The sequence below is a fragment of the Gigantopelta aegis genome, chromosome 3, assembly GCF_016097555.1.
Source record: "Gigantopelta aegis isolate Gae_Host chromosome 3, Gae_host_genome, whole genome shotgun sequence".
Classification (NCBI taxonomy): domain Eukaryota; kingdom Metazoa; phylum Mollusca; class Gastropoda; order Neomphalida; family Peltospiridae; genus Gigantopelta; species Gigantopelta aegis.
In genome coordinates, this window is record NC_054701.1 from 3,322,622 (window position 1) to 3,345,487 (window position 22,866).

At 35.6% G+C, this 22,866-nt stretch overlaps 1 protein-coding gene across 3 annotated transcripts in view; it reads left to right on the forward strand.

Moving 5' to 3' along the window:
- The first annotated feature begins 264 nt into the window (after positions 1-264).
- LOC121369435 (centrosomal protein of 83 kDa-like) overlaps positions 265-22,866 on the forward strand; it is a 23,863-nt gene continuing 1,261 nt past the window's right edge. Inside the window, exons 1-11 of one of the 3 annotated variants that reach the window (XM_041494534.1) lie at positions 265-384; positions 11,891-12,078; positions 13,063-13,213; positions 13,577-13,801; positions 14,937-15,185; positions 15,895-16,141; positions 17,305-17,449; positions 17,995-18,144; positions 18,470-18,833; positions 20,657-20,757; positions 21,504-21,687. In XM_041494534.1, the coding sequence (XP_041350468.1) occupies positions 376-384; positions 11,891-12,078; positions 13,063-13,213; positions 13,577-13,801; positions 14,937-15,185; positions 15,895-16,141; positions 17,305-17,449; positions 17,995-18,144; positions 18,470-18,833; positions 20,657-20,757; positions 21,504-21,687 (2,013 nt within the window). In that variant the 5' untranslated portion in view covers positions 265-375. Of the gene's footprint in view, positions 385-879; positions 988-3,112; positions 3,542-11,890; positions 12,079-13,062; positions 13,214-13,576; positions 13,802-14,936; positions 15,186-15,894; positions 16,142-17,304; positions 17,450-17,994; positions 18,145-18,469; positions 18,834-20,656; positions 20,758-21,503; positions 21,688-22,866 lie in introns of those variants that run through there. The other 2 variants (XM_041494535.1, XM_041494533.1) reach the window with 2 other exon arrangements.

The window sequence follows — 22,866 nt, forward strand, 5'->3', positions numbered from 1 at the left end:
ATTGCATAAACAGTCTCGCCCGATATTTTTAGAATTTTTATGCTCCCGAATAACGCTATAGCCTCTATTAGAAATTCGAATTTAAAAAAATAATAATTAATAAGCAGAGTTACGTCCCCTAACCACTCTCTACTTCTGGCGCGTTTCAGTTTGAACAAACATGGACGATCATGATATAAATTCCTGGATCAGCGATGAAAATGTGCCACCAAAAAAGATTACAAAGGTTAGGTTGCAGGAATATTTACGAAAAAGGGAGCTTCCAACAACGGGAACAAAACCACAACTGGAAAAACGATGGTCACAGTTGTTTGTGAATCTTCAGCTGAGATTTATGCATCATAAATGTCCCCACCTATACTTTAAAAATAAAGAATGATACAGGTAAAAATTAAGCAATCTAATTAAAATTAGCTCCACTATTACATGTAATAGTGGAGCTAATTTTAATTAGATTGAAAATTAAGTTCATGAAATTGCGTTTTGTTATAACTGATCATGTGTTAAATATAGGAGATGCATGGAATTTTTCTTTTTTTTTGTTTTGTTTTTTATTTTGCGTCAAAGCTGCAATTTCGCCTCACATTAAATTAATTATCATAATTTCATTTAAACATACAAACACCTGCAATTGTAATGAATTGTGTGTGACAGTAACGAAGGCGAAGTGTAATTGGTCGATATTTAAATTGTTATTTATAGGTGAAATATCACCTGAACATGGGAGTCCACGCAATACTGTTAGATCTACTGGTAGACCAGTAGAGCTAATTTTAATCAGATTGCTATTTACTGTACACTAAATAACGAATCTGTAATTTTCGTGATCTGTATAGTGAGACCTAAGGAAAAATAAGGGAAGTAATTTGCAAGTAATCTCTTGCGCGTGCGTAGCATTTTTGTTGTCAAGTTTGAACGGAAGAGGCTTAAAATGAAACCAAAATTAGTTTTACCAAGCAAATATTGCGCATATTGAGGTCTACACAGGTTTGAGTTAAATTGCATTTAACTGAATGTTCTTTGTGTTTGTGTAACTCCTCCAGTTATGTGCGGCAGGAGACACCGATTGAAAGCCTGGTTTTGCCGGGGTTTTCAACTTTCAAGTTGGAACTTGTTTTCCTACTGACGCTGATATGGCACTAATTTTTAAAAATAAAATATTTGACTTTTCCTAAAACAATATTAACAAAATAAATTATAAAACTAAGAAATGACTTTCTGTTATAACAATGAAAAGTTCCAGAATTACAGTGCTGTCCGGTGTATCGGCGCACCTAAGCTTTTAAGAATCAAGGACCATTTTCTATGTGAACATTGTGAAATATTTAATAAAATGTCTCTCATCAATGAAGAAGTGCATAATCTGAAATACACTACAAACTGTTTAATGTCTGTAGTAAATAAACATTTTAAAATGGTGCATAAATATAGGCACCCCCTTGTATCCAAAACGATTTGCATGTCTGGTGATTCGGTGCAGTAGATGTGGATCGTAGACCCCGCTATTTATTAACTGCCCATAAAATAACAGAACAAAAATAATTACATTTATACTGTTTACTATAATTTTTAAAATGAAGGAAATGTGTTTTTAGACTGGTTTTAACATTCTTAATATCAATAAGGATGACCTACTTCACGTTTATAAACACGAAAACAGGTGAATGATTTATTTTGAAATTATTATATAATTATTGATAATTCTAAAAAAATAATAATTGCACCCTTAACAATAAATATGTTGATACTTGATTAACCATTGAAAAAGGAATTGAACTTTAATTCGTTAAAAACTCTGACAACATGACAACTTCCTAAGCATACTTAAGCAAAATACCAAGTGTGCCGATACACCGGACACGGTTGTATATTTAAAAGTCAAATGTAGGCTATATCATATATCCTGGCATCATATGTTGTCAATATGATAAGCGAAAATCTAAAATAAAATGAAAACAACACATTGTAAATGCAATAATACTTTACCTTGGTCAAGTCACATTAGTTAGTGAAGAAAAACAGTGATAACCTCCTATGAACACCAAGTTGTCCGCCGGTAAACAAGATGGGAAGTCGTACAGGTGATTCCGCCATATTTTGACAAGTGTCATATGTTTTCGATACTTTCATTGGCTGTCTATTTTTGTCCATATTATAGCAGCGTAGGGCCTATACTCTGTGCAATAAGTTACCTCAAATTGTACTTTAGGTATTATAAATCATAAAATATTTGTAACTTGCCGAAAATAATGAATAATTTTCAGAACAATAAACAGTTTTAAGTGACAACGTATTTACATAATGTTCATTTCACAGATGAATGTTTACTCCTCTTGTTCTTTTTGACAAGGGCACCAAAATTCGGAGTGTCGCCTCACTACTCTAACAGAGGTAGAGAATTTAAGGTGAACTCAATGATTGCATGATGGGTGGGTGCACTGAGCCCAGGACACAAAGCAGAGTGAGACACAGTGTCTGAATTCCTCTGGCTGCATACGTTTGCATTTGCAGCACAGGTCATTGGAATCCTCAGGTTCTTCGTTGGATGTGTCAGAGTCATTAGCAACATGTCGGTTTGCTTTTGGTCTACTGCTAACTCCTGATGTGCTTGGCATTTGTGAATCTGTAGTAGTGTTACTAGGTCTTGGTTTTGCTGGTTTTCTTTTAGGCAAGGGCTTTTTCTTTTCCTGCTGTTCTTGGTGTTTTTGAATGTTTTCTAAAATGTCATCTTCAGTGATGGCCTTCCCACCAACAACGGCACTGAGCACTTTTCTTTTCTTTGTTGGCCTTGCATTTCTTGTAATAACCTCTTCAGCACTTCTGAAGAATTTGTTGCATTGGCTGGGGCTAACATCAGTGGTGACCTTTCCAGATTCTTGTTTTCTTGCTATTTTGGTTGAAGAGAACACTGTTGCTGGGAGAAAATTTGATGGCTTCAGGACTCTTCTATTAAAAGGGTATATGCCGGTCTTCCTGAAAGATGCTTGCAGATTGACAGGAGTTAAGGCAGAACAGTATGCTTTACAAGCAATCTCACACAGGGAATACCTGTCAATTCCTGAAGTTGCATGTTCCCGCAAATAGGTATGCTTCATTCCATTATAAATTGTTTCAAATGGGCCAAAACATCCAACATCCATGGGCTTAAGAACATGGGAAGTGTGAGCAGGCAAAACAAATATTATGATGTTCCTCTCCCGTGCCCACTGAATCAAGGAGATATTTATGTGCGACTTGTGGCCATCATACAAAATCAAGATAGGTTGATCAGATGATGCCGGTGGAGCATATTTTGTAAAATGGTCACTTGGATACATCTGAAAGATTTCAGAATTGGACCAGCCTGTTTCACTGACTGTCCCTGCGGTGCCTGCTGTACAGCCTGAAAGGAGCTCCTGGCGCATTCTTTGTCCCTTAAATACAAAATATGGAGGTACGACCACCCCAAGAGCATTGCCGCACCCAATAACAGTTGTCGTGTTTGATTTGCCTAATGTCACTGCAACTGGTACTTCAAAACGTGAAGAAACAACAGATAGAGGTTTGTGATTTTCAACAATGCCTTTTTCATCGATGTATTTTTTTATTTTTTTTTAAATAGTTTATTGCCCCAGAAATATGTTATGATAGTGTCAGGGTTGGGGCCCTGATTTCACTACCTTAAAAAGTACATAGCAAACAATATACTAATATATAAGAAAGGAGCAGTAACAAAAGTGGAAATAAAAAGAAGATTGAAAAGAGAAAACTTAAAATGAAGTTATTGATATACTTCCAAACTGGCGTCATACTTAAAATTATACACATAACAAAAGTATTAAGTGTCTCAGTTGTGAGACTTAGAATAGTTTATTTTCAAGCCAGAAACGTCTGCATATATATCTAATATTTGTAATGTACTGTCCAGGGATTCAGGTGATCCATCTAAAATAAAGGTTGTATCATCTGCATATTGAGATATAATATAACTTTCCCCATCTATATCTATACCTTTAACGTCTTTAGAGTTTCTAATTAGTATTGCTAATATTTCGGAGCATATTATGAAGATATAAGAGGATAGCGGATCACCTTGTCTGCATCCTCTTTCTAGATTAAAACTGATAAAAATCCATTTTTTAATATTCTGGACACTGAGTTATTATAAAAAGTTTTTATCCAATTTTTTATTGAAGATTTAAAGTTAAAGATATCTAAAGATTGTTCAATAAAATGCCAGGAGACTGAATCAAAAGCTTTCTCGAAATCCACTAATACTAACATCTAAAATATTTAGTGGGTTTCTCCCCTTCTCTCCATTTTGCCCTAGATCTAATGAAATTACCTTTTAACTTATTCCTACGCATTTCTATTAATTCATTACGTTTTGCTTCTAATAAATCTGAAGTTATATTATTTTCATCTTCTTCGAGTATTTTTATTTCCTCACAATTTTTTTTTTCTAATATATTTTAATTTTTTTTCTTAAATGAGGAATATGAGATAGTTTTCCCCCTAATTTCCATTAACAGAACTTCTAGAAAAAGTTGATCATTAATCGTAAACTGGATATTCTCATTAGGAATTTGACCTATTTTTATAAAATAGTAGTAATATTAAAAAGAGCCCAGTATTTTCACCGTAGAAATAGCTATATAGTAAATACAACGTATACTATAGTATATGATCACCGTTTAAGCTGTTATACCACATACATACATACATGTACACACATACATACTTACACACATACACACACACATGCATACATACATACATACATTCATACATATATACATAGACCTGTTTGTGCTGCAGTGCACTGGACATATCATTAAGACAAAACTATGACAGCAAAATACTATGAATTGTAAGAAAATGATACATATTTATGGTTTATCAAACCAGTCATATTTTTTCTTCTGGCCGTTCTTCACTGCAAACACACTACCATTAAAAAAACGTGCTCACTTGATCGATGTTGTATATTGACTGTGGACTGTTCTTCAGATTGTATTTATTCAGAATGGTTTCCAATTCATTGAAATAGGTATTTACGGTTTCCTCAGATGTCGCTTTTGCACGCATTATTTCCAGAGATCTCGGTTTTTGTACTTTCAGTTCAGGCAATCTCTTCATAAAACTGTAAAACCACTGTAAAGATAATTGTTTGTCTTCTTTATCTTTCTTTCCGATGTAAACTGCAAAATCAGTAGCAATACCTGTGACCTCGGTACGAGTATAGCCATAGCCGACAAATGACATGAATTCAATATGCTGGACTAAAGTCTGCTCCTCTTCCTGTGACAACAATGCTTCTGGTCCAGACCTGGTGCATTCAAGCTGAATCTTGCCACTCACACGATCATGAAGTGTTGAATATGGCACCGAAAAGACTGCGGCTGCTTTTTAAATTGGCATTCCTTCACTGCACACCGATTCATATGCATTTTCCAGTGATTCATAAGAGTACTGTTTGTAATAGGCTTTTGGTCGGTTAATCACAACCTAAAACAAAACAAACAAAAAAGAAGAAATAATTATATATATTTCTTTTCTTCTTTTTTTCTGTGTATATATATATATATATATATATATATATATATATATATATATATATATATATATATATATATATATATATATATATACTGAACAAAATAAGAAATCTCCGCTAACTTTGCTTTAACATAACTTTATGAAAACAAACCGGGGGAATAATTGTTATATATGCATTTAAAGAGTGTTCCATGATGCATCGTTTGGTGCAAAAATCATGGACATAGGTTAACAAAAACTGGGAGAAATTTTGACCAAGTGTGGTAGGGGTTAAAAAAAAAACCCACCCACTTAATAACGGGTATGACCACCTCTTGAATTGACCACTGCAGTGCATTGCAGGCGCATAGAATTGACTAAAGTGTTGATTTCTGCCTGTGGAATATTGTTCCATTCCTGAATGAGTGCTTGACAAAGTTCGTTGATGTTAGCGGGTGGGTTGGGACGACGCCTCGATCATCTGTCCGGACTATCGATGGGGTTGAGATCAGGACTTTTAACGGGCCAGTCATCAATGAAATCAATGTTATTTGTCCTAAGAAAATTTACAGTGTCTCTAGCTGTATGAGCGGTGACATTATCATGCTGAAAAATCGAGATGTTGGCGTTGTTATGGAACGGAGGAATGACGTGATGAGCGAGAATGTCATCGCGGTAACGTTGAGCATTTAAATTGCCATCAATGACGACTAGTGGTGAACGATAACCATGGGCAATGGCTGCCCAGACCATGACACAACCCCCACCCCCGAAACGATCTCGTTCAAGAACACAACAGTCAGCATAGCGTTCATTTCTCCTACGGTAGACACGCACCCTGCCATCACCACGTTGTAAAGAAAATCTGGATTCATTTGAAAAAAGAATGGTATTCCAGCGTCGCCGTATCCAACGAGTGTGTACACGTGCCCAATTAAGACGATTTAGACTATGACGTTGCGTTAAAATGCATCCGACGTAAGGATGTCGTGCATGTAAACCGTTGTCCCGCAGACGATTACGAACAGTTTGCCCACTGATTCGGTTATTATGAAGCCCAGGTGTGTTAGCAGCAGTAGCAGTGGCAGTTTGGAATCGATTGTGCAAATGCGTGTTCATGATATAGCGGTCTTGACCACGCGGACGTCCACGATGTGGCAAGTCGTTGGTGCTTCCTGTCGTTCGAAATCTTACGCGAAGATTTCGTATCGCTCGACTAGAATTCCCAACATGCCTTGTAACGTCTTCTGTCGACATGCCAGCATCAAGCATGCCAATCGCCCGTTCACGTAAATTATTGGGTATTCTTGGCATACTAAAAATGCTACAATGTAAAAAACGTTAATTGTTTTACAAATTTTAAAGCGTTTTCGTTCACTTGACAACAATGTCAGTAAGACAAGTAAAACAAATTGACCGAATACTACACGGGACATGTCGAACCATGCATGCATGTACAAATTGAATTTCACGTTGTCGACGATTAACAGTGCAAAAATAATCGATAAAATTCATGAATCCTGATAATACAGCTCAAGGCTAATACTACCTATATAATTTCATTACACAATGAATTCTTTAACACAACAAATACTATATGTACAAATCGGAAGTTTCTTTTTTTGTTCAATATATATATATATATATATATATATATTCAAATTTTGTTTTTCAATTTTTCAATGTAAATTTTACTACAATGGAATGGTTAAGGTTAAATTTCCTTTTATTTAAAAACAGTGCAAAATAAAATAACTAATAACCATTTTATCATACTTACTAATATTATTTTATTATTATTATTATTTAAAAGTCCACCTGCAAAAATGACATCAATTTGTACTAAATGTAAATGTACACGTGTATAAACCACATATCAACAATGATTAAAAGTAAATGTTGCAGTGAAATGACATAAGAGATAACCTATCTAGCATACCACAAATTTTATGGTTCAGTATAAGGATCATATGACTTTGACAGATGAAACGTCAACGTAGCAGACGACAACTTTGCATGAATATCTGTTAACTAAATTTTGCTATCTGACACATTTTATTAATACCAAAATACTGCATTAATAAAAAGTGGTAAAATGCACAATGTATATGATATTATAATTAAAACTTACCGTTGGTAGCTTGACTCGAAGCATTTTCAGTCCAGAGAGAAAAAAAAAACTTCCTTGTTTACGTTTTGGCTGTCGGTGACGTCAAATCTTGCACGGTCTCGTGATACACGCAGTTACAAATGGAGGATCAAAAACACATGTCGATCGAAATTGTATGATGGTATGATATGCTAGATCGCCATTGTTTGCCAAATGAATCCAGGGGTCATATCTTTTCCATATGATAAGCAAAATTTAAAAATATAATAAAACAATAATCCAATGGCATAACCACTACACCACTGAGGCCGAATAGAAACAATACTTTGTACATACAATAATACTTTACCTTTCTCAAGTCACGTTAGTTTATTGTGAAAAACGGTGAATGCCAAGTTTTCCTAAAATAATAATTTGCGGTCTGACTATTTACCCCAAGACACCACCAAGATACCCCAAGACTCCATAAATATTTTTTTAAATGAATTAAAATGTACTATTTTATAAAATATTTAGTGGAAAATGAAGTAAAAGAATTAATTTTAAGCCTTAATGACAGCCGATTGCTAAGGGAGATAATTAACTATTTACCCCAAGACACCGTAAGATACCCCCAAGACACCGCCTTTTTACCCCAAGACACGCACGATACCCCCAAAACATACACAATACCCCATATATCCCCAAAGCTTTAAAATGTATATAATTATTTTTTTAAAAGTGGTACACATTTTCTTGCTGTTGTTGGTTTATATATATATATATATATATATATATATATATATATATATATATATATATATATATATCTATCTATCTATCTATCTATATATCTATATATATCTATATATCTATCTATCTATCTATCTATATCTATCTATCTATATCTATATCTATACATACATACATACATACACACACACACACACACACACACACACACACATACACACGCAGATGTCTTGGGGTAAATAGTCTATTATCTCCCTTAGCAATCGGCTGTCATTAAGGCTTAAAATTAATTCTTTAAGTCATTTTCCACTAAATATTTTATAAAATAATACATTTTAATTCATTTTTAAAAATATTTATGGAGTCTTTGCATGTCTTGGTGGTGTCTTGGGGTAAATAGTCGGACCCAATAATTTGCATCAAAATCCTCTTGAAAATAAAATCATAAAATGTTTGTAACTTGTAAAAAATATAGAATAATTTTCAAACCAATAAACAGTGTTCACTGTAAACATTTACATTATGTTTTTGTCATAGGTTAATGTCTAATCCTCTTATTCTACGTATCAACGGCACCAAAATTTGCATTGCCACCTTAAGTACTCTGACAGAGGTACAGAAAGTATATTTTCAAAAAATCTTACTCCACCAAACCACCTTTATTTGTAGTAAATGTTCATGTAAACATGCCCCCCACCATTTTTTACCGAAAAGAACTATGCTGTGAATGACAAGAAGTAACCCAACGAGCCTTCCATAAATTTTATTGTTTTGTGTAATGATCACATGGTATATTGTCTAACTTTGGCAGGTCAGATGCTCGTGTTGCAGACGATAACGTTGTAGGGATTTGTTTTATACCTGGATTTCGCTATGTGAGGCATTTCATTAGTACCAAAATATTGCTTTAGGAAAAAACCAATGACTTGCACAATATTTATGGTATTATAATTAAAACATAAAAGTTGGCACCTTTACTTGAAGCATTTTCAATATTGAGAGAAAAAAGACACTTTGTTGTTTATGTTCAGGCTGATAGTGATGTAATATCTCGCATAATCTCGCGATACATGTAGTTACTTCTGCAATAATCCATGGCAATGAGTAGTTCATTAAAATAAACCTTAGGCAGTTGACAGTGCAGTGAGTGAAGTTTTTAATTTTTACCCACACCTTTTTAAGGGGCGGGTTGTAGCCCAGTGGTAAAGCGCTCGCCTAATGCACATTCGGTCTAGGATCAATCCCCGTCACTGGGCCCATTAGGCTACTTCTCGTGCCAACCATGATTGGTACATGAAAGGCTGTGGTATGTGGATGGTGCTTATAAAAAATCTCTTGCAACTAATGGCATTAGAATACTATGTCAGAATAACCAAATGTTTGACATCTATAAATCAGTGTGCTCTAGTGGTGTAATTAAAAAAGCACCTAAGTTCTTTTAGCACTTGTTTGCTATGAACTACATACAATTTTGTTTTTCCATGGCATGCTTTTTGCATGTGGACATTTTCTTAATTGCAGGCATTGTGAATGTATTTAAAACAAATCGGACACAATTCCATTCTAGTAATCAAAAGTGTATTGCCCTATGAAGTAAATGGCAACATGTTTTGTGCTTAAAACTCTGTATTGGGGCACATGCTCCCAGACAACACTTGATATCATTACAGATGGGAAATATCTTCATACAAATGAATAGTTTGTAAATTAAAAAAATTTAATTAAAAACTCGTTCTTATTAATTAACTCAAACTTATTTACAATCTTCTAAATGGAAAGGAAGTGCCAAAAAATACATCATAATATTTGCAAACTGAATACAATAATTAAATTCTTTTCTAACAACAGAGAAGTGGAAATAAAAAGAAGAAGAAATTGACGTTATTCTGGCATATGCAAGATCATGTCATATGAACCAAATGTTAATTTAACATCCTCCTTTTAAGATAACTTTTACAAGTTTTAGGAGTAGACATAAATGACTTAGTAAAATTAATGGTTTTAAGGCTATGTAAAAAATATTTTTATTAAGATACATTATTTTTTATGAAAAACCTTACAAATGAATGACAAGCAGACAACAAGATGTTGATTGCACAAACCTTGTACACAAGAAATCAAATCTCACAATTTCAAGCATAATAGAATTAGGCCTAAACATAGTCCAGTATTATTCTCTTGAATAGGCACCTTTTTTACTGGTCAGATGTGTGTAATGAGACCAGATTTGCCAAATCACATTGTCACAATAATTATATGCTTGCAAACAGCTTCACACAGACTAGCTGTAATCATAATCAGAATCTATCAATCATCTCCTCAATTTTTCAATGTGTGAGTACTGATCACTTTTTGTGGTGCAAGCAATGGGGGTACATATTGCACTGTAATCACTTTGAGTATATGGGAAAATGCTTTCCCATCTTGCTCACTGAAATTAGTGCTGCAACGATATACGAGATGTTTCAACAGGTCGATATGAACCGTGGTACAGTTTTGTGTATCGCTATTTTTACTCGTTATTGTTTCCTTGTCTCTATTTTATGGGAAAAAGGTAAAAAAACAAAACAGCAACAGCATTTTATTAATTAGCAATGACACAAAATGACAGTTGATGAAAAAGTACATCAGGGATTCTAGAATTTTGATAAAATCCACTAGCCATGGGATGAGTAATTAAACATTTTACTAGGCACGATTAAAAATTCACTAGCCCTACTTTACTTTAAGTCAATACATTTTTACTAAATAATAGTAATAATCAGATATGTCACCTAAAGAGGGAGATAGAATTTAAAAGCACTAATATTGGGGTGTTGGGTATTTATATTTACAAAATAGACTTAACTGCAACATTTCACTAAAAAAAAATTACTAGCCGTTGAGCATGGCAATATTAGTTATTTACGTAGCCAAACATTGAATATCATTAGCCATGGGAGTGGGGCTACCATAATCTAGAAGCCCTGTCTGGCATGGCAATATTAGTTATTTACTTAGCCAAACATTGAATATCATTAGCCATGGGAGTGGGGCTACCATAATCTAGAAGCCCTGAGTACATGCTTTTTGGTCTATGAGATGTTAAGTATTAAAAAAAAGAAAAAGTTTGCTTAAAGTTTGTTTTGTTTAATGACACCACTGGAGCAAATTGATTTACTAATCTTTGGCTATTGGATGTTAAACATTTGGTAATTCTGACACATAGTCATCAGAGGAAACCCGCTACATTTTTCCTAATGCAGCAAAGAATCTTTGATATGCACTTTTCCACAGACAGGAAAGCATATACCAGGGACTTTGACCTGTTGTGGTGCACTGGCTGGAACGAGAAAAAACCCCAATCAGTTGAATGAATCCACCGAGGTGATTCGATCCTGTGACACAAGCACCTCAAGCAAGCACTCACCCGATTGAGCTGAATCCTGCCCCTTGTATTAAAATCATATGAAGAATGTATTAAAATCATGACTTGTAATAATTTACTAATTTATATGACTGAGCTCAACATTTGTTGTTATTGATCTACAGGAAAAGATCACAATGGCTACAGCCAGCTTTCTGGTAGGGGGCGCCACCCAGAGTCTTGGTTCCCCAGCAGCACAGCAGCTTCCGAGATTGACTCAGGAAACCGAGCTACAAAAGCTGCTGGCTGACGAACGCCTGCGCAGTGAACAACACAAGACTAACTACCAGCAGCTCAAGTTGGAACATGCCAGGTAAACAGACGTCTGTTTAGGGTTAACGTGTGGTTTAATGTAAATATGGTTTCTGTAAAACATGACAAAACTAGAGGACATGAAAAAACCTATTATTTCTCCACTGAAGATGGAATTTACTGTTTTTTGGTGTGTCAGGTAAGGTAGTAGTGGCATCTTCACGTATCTTGATTATATTACATCAACAGCGAATTAATCATATTTGGAGTTATTTCCTGTGTGCAAATAAATCAAGAGAAGGAACTAAAAGACAAACAATTTTTAAAACAATAGGAAAAAGAGGTATACGGCTTCACAGCCTGGTATGCCATCAGTGTATAAGCTGAACACTTTGACATTGTCCAAGCACCTTGAACCAGTTAGAGTTGAACTGACTGTTAGTTGTAACTTGTGAAAGTTGACAGGTATTCATGAATCACTGGTGGACTGCGCATGACAGGAAATAAAACGTTCCGGAAAATTGTCAGTGTGTTATGGTTTTCACAATAAATATTTTAGATAGAATTGTTGATGTTTTTAAATATTTTCAAGGATTTATATTTTCGATGCTGACTACTTACCCTTGAAACCCACGAAAATAAAAATCCTCGAAAATTTCCGGTGAAACATTACCTCAATCCCTAAACAACTCAGGATAACTAGTAAGGCTCAAATTGGAGCAAGGAAACAACGTTCTCAAGCAGCTTTTGCTTTTCAGTATTATACAACTATAGAATTTATATCAATACCAGTGGCCTAGACTCAAGAACTGCTCCTCAGTTTCTAGCCTTTGAACATGTGCTTACCTTTATTTGATGTGTATTTTTGTGCTGGGGTGTCGTTAAACATTGATTTATTCATTCATTTCCACTGAGCCTTGAAATAAATTAGGAGCCTTGAATGGACTAATCAGTGTTACTTACAGCTAACTGAACAGATGAACACCTCGAAAACATCCTGGGCAAATGCCTCACATATCTTTATATGCACTTTATATTTTGACAGATTGCAGGATGAATACATGCAGTTACAAATCGAAGTGAAGAGGACGATTGAAGAGAGTCGTATTGTCAAGGAGAATTACAAGACATTGCTTGACCAAACGAGAGCAGAGTTGGCCGAAACACAGACTGAAGTGGAGGAGTTACGATCAAAGGTGGCGAATCTACTTTCAACTTTGGCATGTAATATTTTATAACTTAATTGAATGTTACTGGCCACTGCATCATGTCTGTTAAAAAGGTTTGACATTAACCAGCGACACCTTGTGTCCAGATGATATCCGCCTCGAGAAAGGCCAGACGTAACAAGACTGGTTCTGACAACCAGCAAGAATCCTAGTTATAGTTGCAGACACAGGGTTGGCTTTGAGTCAGCACAATATTTCACCAAATTATTTATCAAACTTCAAAAATTGCAGAAACCCAGCTATTTTGTAACAAAATATCAATTATTTCCTGAAATTATTTAACAGATTAAAATAAAATTTGCTAATTGTTTAGTTGTTTTTTTCTCCCAGGTGATGACTCCGCAGAAATTAGAAATTCTGAAAATGCAGTTACTGGATGAAGTTGAGAGAACATACCGTGACAAATTCCAGAAGCAGGAGCAAGAAATGGCTGAGACCCACTCTGAACTGACCAAAGTGCGTTACGAGCTGTCCTTTATCAAGTCCGAGTACGAACATGTAAACTTGGAACACCAAAGAGTGTTGGAGGAAATAACATTGCAGCACAATGCTGAGGTAATTCTTTTAGTTATTTTAACAGTGTTCTTTAATCTTTATATCTATCAAGCCTGGGTGAATATGTAATTATGCTGTTGTTGGTTACTCTGTTTCTAGTTTGATATAAGTTGTTTGAATTACATATGAATACTCTATTTTATTATATACATAGCAATGAAATATATAGATCTACAGAAACCATAAAAGTCATATCCGGTGAAAAGTCATTTTCACATGATTTCAGCTACAGTGAAAATATAAAAATCGTATTTACTTTTTTGTTTATGATAAATTATTTCGCTTTGTGTCGTTTCTTCGTATTTAAGTTTGATGATTATGAGTGCATCTGATTGTATTTGAAAAATGAAAAATGTAATTTAAACAACTGTACCTATGAAAAAGGAATATGAAATGCAATTACAATAAAATATCTAAAACGAATTGAATAAGAAGCTAAATGATGATGACACTATCCTGTCTTTGAGTGTAAGTTAAATTTTAATTGCATACAATTCATTTTGTTTTTGTGAGTTTTGTCAGGTATGTTTGCACAGCAGTATTATTAAATAAAAATGTTAATTTAATAATTAAATAAAGATAATTTTTATTCAGATTTCTTTTAAAAAGTCTATGGCCAAGTAAATTTTATGGAAAAGTTCCATCCGAAGAAATATATCATGGCATTACGTGTTTTCGATAGGATAAGCGAAAAATATTAACAAAAAGCTAATAAAAAATTTAGGAAAGATGTATATAATAAATAGACCATTGCATGGTGTTTTTTCAAATATGATTTTTATGTCAACTTGTGATGTGTGAAAACCATATTTTCACTCATTGCTTCACATTTCGTGAAAATATGGTTTTCACACATCACTTGTTGACGTAAAAATCATATTGGAAAAAACCCTATAAAATAGCCTCTATATATTATACATGTATGCACAAATACCCTAAGCTTGTTAGTATATAAATCTTACAGTATTATAAAATAACACTGAAATATAAAAATCATTACAAAAATATAAATATCTATGTTTTTGCACTTATTTATAGTGGACATTTTAAAGTCTGTTGTGTAAAACATTTCTACTTCATAGTGTTTTTTTCTCCTCAAGCATTTCCAGATAAAATTGTTTGACTAATTATGTAGGTGGAAAACCTGAGAAAAGAAAGAGACTCAACGATAACCAGAATCCAAACAGAAAACAGTGTGGACTCGCAGAAAGTGAGAACGCTGCAGCGCGACAATGCTCAGCTGGTTCTCAAAGTGAAGAGTGTGCACATTGAGTTGGAGGAGGTCCGCAGTCAGTGTGAGAAGCAGCGACTCGAAGCGGACAGTGTCACCAGGACGCAGTCCAAGCAGCTGGCAGAAGCCCACGCCACTGTCAGATCACTTGAGGTATAGTTTATCGCAACTGGGTTTTTTAATATTAATTTTGTATTGCTGGTCAGTGTTAAGCTGGCCAGAAAATAGTGATAGTTTACTGAACTTTGTTTCAAAATGTTCAGCCAAATTTGAATTTATTTTAATAAACGCATTAAACGTAGGGCTCATGCAATAAAAAGTTTTTGAATGAGTGTTTTATTATTATTATTTTTTACAAATATGTTATGAATAGTTTTGCAAAATCTGAACTTCAGTTTGTACTTGGCAGATGGCTGCTTACATTGCAGGGGATAATAAATAATGTGAGATTGAATTTAAAACCTCTTCATGTAGTTATTGAGATAAATGTCAGAAGATCATAGTTGCAGTTTCTGGGTATAGTTTTACTATTGACTAGGAATACACACCACTTTTCTCCAGTTTGGCCTTGCCCCAGGTAGAAATTGCCACCACCTCGGGGGTGTGTATTTTTTCTATCCCACATGGTAGTACACGATGGATCGTTATATTCTTTTATGTATATACATAAAAGAAAAGTATGATTACTTTCTATAATACAATGCTTGAATTTTGTACAGATGCATGTATATTGGTTTTGTCTTTTTCTCTTTTGTTGGTGTTAATGTTTAGAATTATAATGCAGTAAATAGTTATTGTACTAATATATTAGTTGCATGTTTTTACATCTAATTCACTCATATTTTAACCTTATTCCTTGAAGGCCGAGCGTGAGTCGCTACGTCGCCAGGCAGATTCCTTGCAGCACGAGCTGTCGTCGACCGGAGACAAGTACAACAAGATGACAAGCAGGATTCACGAGCTGGAGAAGGAGAATGCGGTGTACCGGAACCAGCTGGAGGAGGAGGTCCACCGGGCCAAGGTCGACCTCACCAACATCAGGATGGACATGTTGAAGCAGAGAGGAGACCTCGAGCGGGAGCGCGACAAACTCGCCAACCTCTGTGACGGTTAGTGGCCGTAGAGACTAACTCACCAACCTCAGTGACGGTTAGTGGTGGTAGAGACAAACTTGTCAACCTCTGTGACGGTTAGTGGCCATAGAGACAAACTTACCAACCTCTGTGACAGTTAGTGGGCTGGCTGTAGAGACAAACTCGCCAACCTCTGTGACGGTTAGTGCCGGTAGAGACAAACTCGCCAACCTCTGTGACGGTTAGTGGCCGTAGAGACAAACTCACCAACCTCTGTGACGGTTAGTGGTTGTAGAGTAACCTCTGTGATGGTTAGTGGCCGTAGAGACAAACTCGCCAACCTCTGTGATGGTTAGTGGCTGTATAGACAAACTCACCAACCTCTGTGATGGTTAGTGGCGGTAGAGACAAACTCGCCAACCTCTGTGAAGGTTAGTGGCGGTAAAGACAAACCCGCCAACCTCTGAGCTGGTTAGTGGCGGTAGAGGCAAACTCGCCAACCTCTGTGATTGTTAGTGGTGGTAGAGACAAACTTTCCAACCTCTGTGACAGTTAGTGGTGGTAGAGACAAACTCGCCAACCTCTGTGACGGTTAGTGGCTGTATAGACAAACTCGCCAACCTCTGTGACGGTTAGTGGCTGTAGAGACAAACTCGCCAACCTCTGTGACGGTTAGTGGCTGTAGAGACAAACTCGCCAACCTCTGTGACGGTTAGTGGCTGTATAGACAAACTCGCCAACCTCTGTGACGGTTAGTGGCTGTAGAGACAAACTCGCCAACCTCTGTGACGGTTAGTGGCTGTATAGACAAACTCGCCAACCTCTGTGACGGTTAGTGGCTGTATAGACAAACTCATCCACCTCAGTGACAGTTAGTGGCTGTATAAACAAACTCACCAACCTCTGTGACAGTTAGTAGTGGTAGAGATTGGATAATGAGATCTTTCTTTAGTATCTTATGGCATAGGTGGGCTGTTTTAACTCACTTAGAACAACTCATTTTGGGTGTGACTGCCTAAAAATATGTATTTTAAAGCTATTAATTTGATTTTCCCCATTTTATGAGAATAACATTAGTTTGGTAAGCACTTTATATACGGGTGATGACGGGTTCAAGCTAAAGTCCACCTTTAAAACACGTGGCATACTTTTGTTTTGACAAGGCCTTAATTGACCTTTTATTTGTTTACCGTGTGTAGATCTTCAGACTCAGATAGAAATAGCCGACCACAAGATAGCTCAGCAGGCTAGTCACCTGGAGGAGAAGGAGAGAGAGATTGCCAGACGAGTACAGGCTGTCCGGGAGGAAGAGTTTGAAAAACTGGCCGCTGTGGAGAATGAAAAGTAAGAACTTGTTTTAGTGGAAGATCCCCAAGCTGTACCAATATGACATAGTGTCAGCATCAACATTTTTTATGGAAATGTAATTTTAAGAAATGAAGTATTTGTCCTCAGTGATTTGATAATTCTGTAGTGCACATGAACATGTATGAACTTGTAAACTTTAATGTTAATAAAAAAACTTGTATTCTCCAGTTGTTAACACCCAAATGTTGACTAATTAAAATCATGTATTACATTTTGATGTCAACCAAGATGCCATTTTAATTGTGACAACAATGATTGCAGTAAGTCAATATTGTTCTGAATAATTCAATTTTAGACCATTTAAAGATATTTGCAGTTTTAAAGCAAATTTAAATACAGTGAAAACTTTGTTAGTTCAGTATTGAGGGAGTGAACCAAACTGCTTGAGATAATGGTGTGTTGAGATAAGCATAATAGTTGTTGGTAACGGTTATGCCATGGGACTGATTCTTGACCTTGAGGTAAGCTGAAATAATAACGTATGACTATGTGTAAAATTTGTGTATTTGTTAATTTTTCAGGCTTGAATTAGAAGCAAAACTGCAAGAGATAGAACGTCACAGGATAGATGAAGAGGCACATAAACAGGCTGACCAGGAGAAAGTTGCTGAGCGGATAACAGTGGCAAACAGTCAGAGAGAATCGGCAGAGAAAGAACTCCTTGTCTTGAAGTTAGACATGTTTCTTATTATTTTCATTATTGTTCTAGACAAACACATATTTCAATTCTACTTTGTCAGCATGTCTGTTATTTGTGAATTTAAATTACATAAGTGAGAATATTCACCCACCCCCAAAAATATATCTGCATGACTCGCTGGCCAGTATTTAAATTTTTAAAATTGTTTTTGCCCCCAGTTTACCCGGCCTTTATAAGCACTTTGTATCCTCACTCCTATTTTAAATTTGTTTTTATATATGTATTATCTGTCCCTGGATTATCATTGTTTTAAATACATATTTAAGATTTAATATGGGTTTTTTTTTCTTTTTCAGAACTAAAATTCATCACCATGAGGCCTTAAATGAGCAGATACAAAGAGAAAGAATGGAAAACTCTGAATTGAAGAGTAAAATATCACGACTGGAGGACGAACTTAGTGGCTATGTTGGTAACGAGCAGGGTTTGATGGACCAGATGATCAAGCTGCGCAACCAGTCGGAGCTTCTCAAAGAGGAGCTGCGTCTGACACAGGACCAGATGGTGAAGCTGCAGGACAATCAGGACCGGATTGTGTCCAGTCAGCGTGCCGCCTTCATCGACGAGAAGACGCAGCTCGAACTCAGGATACACGACCTTGAGGCAAAGTTTGAAAACGCCAGCTCAAAACTTAGCAAAGCTGCGCTTATTCATAAAAAGGTTGGCAGCCCTGTATGCATATTTCTAGAGTAAATAATTTTTTAATGGAAGTCAGTTTGACTCCAAATGATTAATAATTTCGGAGTCTCTGACTGACTTTATAAAAAAACAGACAATTATTTTAGTGTGTGGAGCTACCTAATCCCCTATAATAACAGTAAACATGACGCTTCCATTTTCAGTAGACTGCAAAGTTTCAATGTTTGAAGATTACTTATTTATTGAAAATATATTTAAAAAAGTTAATGTGCCATTTACCAAATACGTAAATAAGTAAAATTATGGTAAGATGTCATATTTATTGTGTATGAAGCAAAAATAACTGACTGTAGTCAACATTAGACCTTTTATGAAAAGTAATGTAGGGACTAACATTCCACTCCAAAACATGACCAAGGGATACTAATTTTCTTAATGTAATGTCTTGGGAAGACAGGGCCATAGCTAGTGTGTGTTTGTGCATGTGTGGAGGAGGGGGCAAAACAATTTACTGCATGGTCCTAGCTACTTGAAATTCAAAATTACCACAAGAGATAGCCAAAAGATTTTAAATTTCTTAATGATGGTTCATTGGCTTGTGTTAAAACACAAAACACTATATATACTCTTCAAAAAAAAATAATTGACATTTGTAAAAATAATGCTATCGGATTATTTTTAAAGAATCAAAGACATCGTAAAGACAGACAAGTCAGTGAATGGTGATGCAAAAACTTGTTCGAATCGCATAAACGTATCCATAGTCAACATTTGTAATGAAATGCAAAAGTGCAAACCTCAGAGAAGCACGTGCATCATGAAGTTCTGTAACTTTGCATGCCGAACCCCTGTTGGTGGGGTATAAAAGGCTACATCAGCAGTGATTCAAACAGGCTGCATAACAGCACTGTAGGTAACACAATAATGCTAAGATTGACGTCGGCTCAATGCAATAATGCCATTTGGAGATTGCCAGCCGGGGCAACTCAACAAGCTGTGGCAAGGCACTTTGGCATCTCCAGACAGACCATCTCTACTTTATGGGTACAGTACAACACCACTCAAAGTGTTAATGGCAGGCCATGGTCAGGTCGTCCCAGAGTAAGCACCGACGTTCAAGATCGATACATCCGGGTGTGTCATCTTCGAAATCGAACCACAACAGCAACAACCACAGCGACAAAAATACCTGAACTTAGCAGAATTTCTGACCAAACAGTTTGTAATTGGCTGAGGGAGGCAGGAATTTCCCCTAGAAGACCAGTGCGATATAACGTTTTGATCCCATGTCACTTAGTGGAGCATCTGCAGTGGTGCCAGCAGAGGGTGAGATGTTGCATGTGTTAGTCAGGAATTTCTGCAGTGCCACAACATTACCTTGGCCAGCCCGTTCGCCGGATTTAAACGCAATAGAACATCTATGGGATGCACTGGATCAGCATGTGCGATGGAGGAATCCACCACCCCAGACTCTTACACAACTTCTTACGGCACTGCAGCATGAGTGGCAAAACATTCCACGTGTTGTGCAATGTTTGATAGCTTCCATGCATTACCGTTGTCAAGCTGTTGTCAGGGCTCGTGGCGGTCATAACTGATGCTGACATTTTGCCCACCCTTATGTCACACATATGCCTGTGTACATGCTTCAGGTGGATTCCCAGAGATACTGTTTCGGACATATACAGAGTAATCCCCTTCCCATAGCGTCTTAATCTTTGGTTGCTTGTATCAAGTCTACCATTTTTTAAAATTAAACTTTGAAAATCAATGTCAAGTTTCTTTTTTTTGAAGAGTATACATTTTATGCATGAATTTGATACATTGATTCTTTTTTTCTGCAGTTCAAACGTAAATATCGCAAGGTGATTGAGCATCTAAAAGAAAAATTACAACTCTTGGAAGCAGAGTACACAGAGTTGGATTTAGAGAAACAAGCCTTATCGTAAGTAATGAAAGTAATAAGGATACAGTTCAGAACGTAAAAATAAAAAACTTTTAAAACATTACAATATTACATTGTTTTACAAATTATATCTTAATCATAATTTTTAAATGTTTTTGGTAACAACCATATAATGTTTTTGCTTATGATGATGGAACTTTCATTCTTTAAAAAAAATTAATTTGCATTTGATGTTACACATATTTTTATTATTTTTAATAGAAGTAGTAGTAAATTTTTTTTTTTTTTTAAATGTTTGCAAGCAGTTACAGCAGTAATAAGTGTTGAATTTTTGATTAGTTAAAGGGACATTCCTGAGTTCGCTGCAATGTTTTAAGATGTTATCGACTAATAAAATATTTCTACGATTAAACTTACATATTAAATATATTTTCTTGTTTACAATATTAGTGGCTGTATATTAAAAGTATTTCTGATCGTTCTAATATTTATACTTGGTTAATTTTCATTTTATTTCCTAGAAAATATTTTTTCGTACGTACGAAATTATTTGAAGACAAAATCCAGTTTGGGCTTCTTACAAATATTAAGACGACCAGAAACACATTGAATATACAGACACTGATATTCTAAACAAGAAAATATATTTAATATGTAAGTTTAATCGTAGAAATATTTTATTAGTCGGAAACATCTTACAATGCAGCAAACTCAGGAATGTCCCTTTAATAGTCATTGCTTAATGTCGGTTGTGAATGAAAAGATGGGAACATTACTGTTTTCAGGAAGTGTGTTCCGCAAGATGCTTATAACCGGTTAAAGAAACAGTGGAAAGACTTGTACAGACGTCACAGTGAATTCAGAGCTCTTCTCCTACCAAATATCCGCCAAGTGCCTATTGGAGATATGTCATTTGGAACAATGGCCATACCCTTTGATGTCACTCTTCCAAACTTCAGTTTCGATTTAGTAAGTATTTTAAGTGACTTGTGTTCTGCATATTGAATTCTAAGCAAGGTTTAATATGTCACACAGTATTTACTTCATTATCTCATCTATCTATGAAGGAAAACTGCTGTGGATAAAATTCACCACTTTAAAAATTATCCTCTAGGGTTTAGGGTACTTTTTAAACACTAAGGCATATTTTTCACTATGAGAGCCATTTTTGATCACTGAACTCATACTTAAATTATATTTTATTGTTCATATTATCCATTTCTGTACATCTGAAGTGTTTCTGGGCATCCTGGTGTTATTAATATCACAAAATGCTTTTTACATAGTTTTAAAAACGCAGACACTTCTGTACATCTGAAGTGTTTCTGGGCATCCTGGTGTTATTAATATCACAAAATGCTTTTTACATAGTTTTAAAAACGCACACACTTCTGTACATCTGAAGTGTTTCTGGGCATCCTGGTGTTATTAATATCACAAAATGCTTTTTACATAGTTTTAAAAACGCACACACTTCAGAGAAGTAATGGTCATGTAGTAGAGTTTTAGTCTATTTTTAAGGGTATGTGCCTTTTAAGTAAAAAAGACCTTGGGTTATTTTTGTTATGCTTTGTTATATAATGATGTGGATGGAAGATCAACCAAAGAATCTGTAGTATTGCCATCATTCACAAACATTACCACCAGAGTAGTCCTGTAAATGTGTAGAATCACCAGAGTAGTCCTGTAAATGTGTAGTACCACCAGAGTAGTCCTGTAAATGTGTAGAATCACCAGAGTAGTCCTGTAAATGTGTAGTACCACCAGAGTAGTCCTGTAAATGTGTAGTACGACCAGAGTAGTCCTGTAAATGTGTAGTATCACCAGAGTAGTCCTGTAAATGTGTAGTGAGTAGTCCTGTAAATGTGTAGTATCACCAGAGTAGTCCTGTAAATGTGTAGTACGACCAGAGTAGTCCTGTAAATGTGTAGTACCACCAGAGTAGTCCTGTAAATGTGTAGTACCACCAGAGTAGTCCTGTAAATGTGTAGTACCACCAGAGTAGTCCTGTAAATGTGTAGTACCACCAGAGTAGTCCTGTAAATGTGTAGTACCACCAGAGTAGTCCTGTAAATGTGTAGTACCACCAGAGTAGTCCTGTAAATGTGTAGTACCACCAGAGTAGTCCTGTAAATGTGTAGTACCACC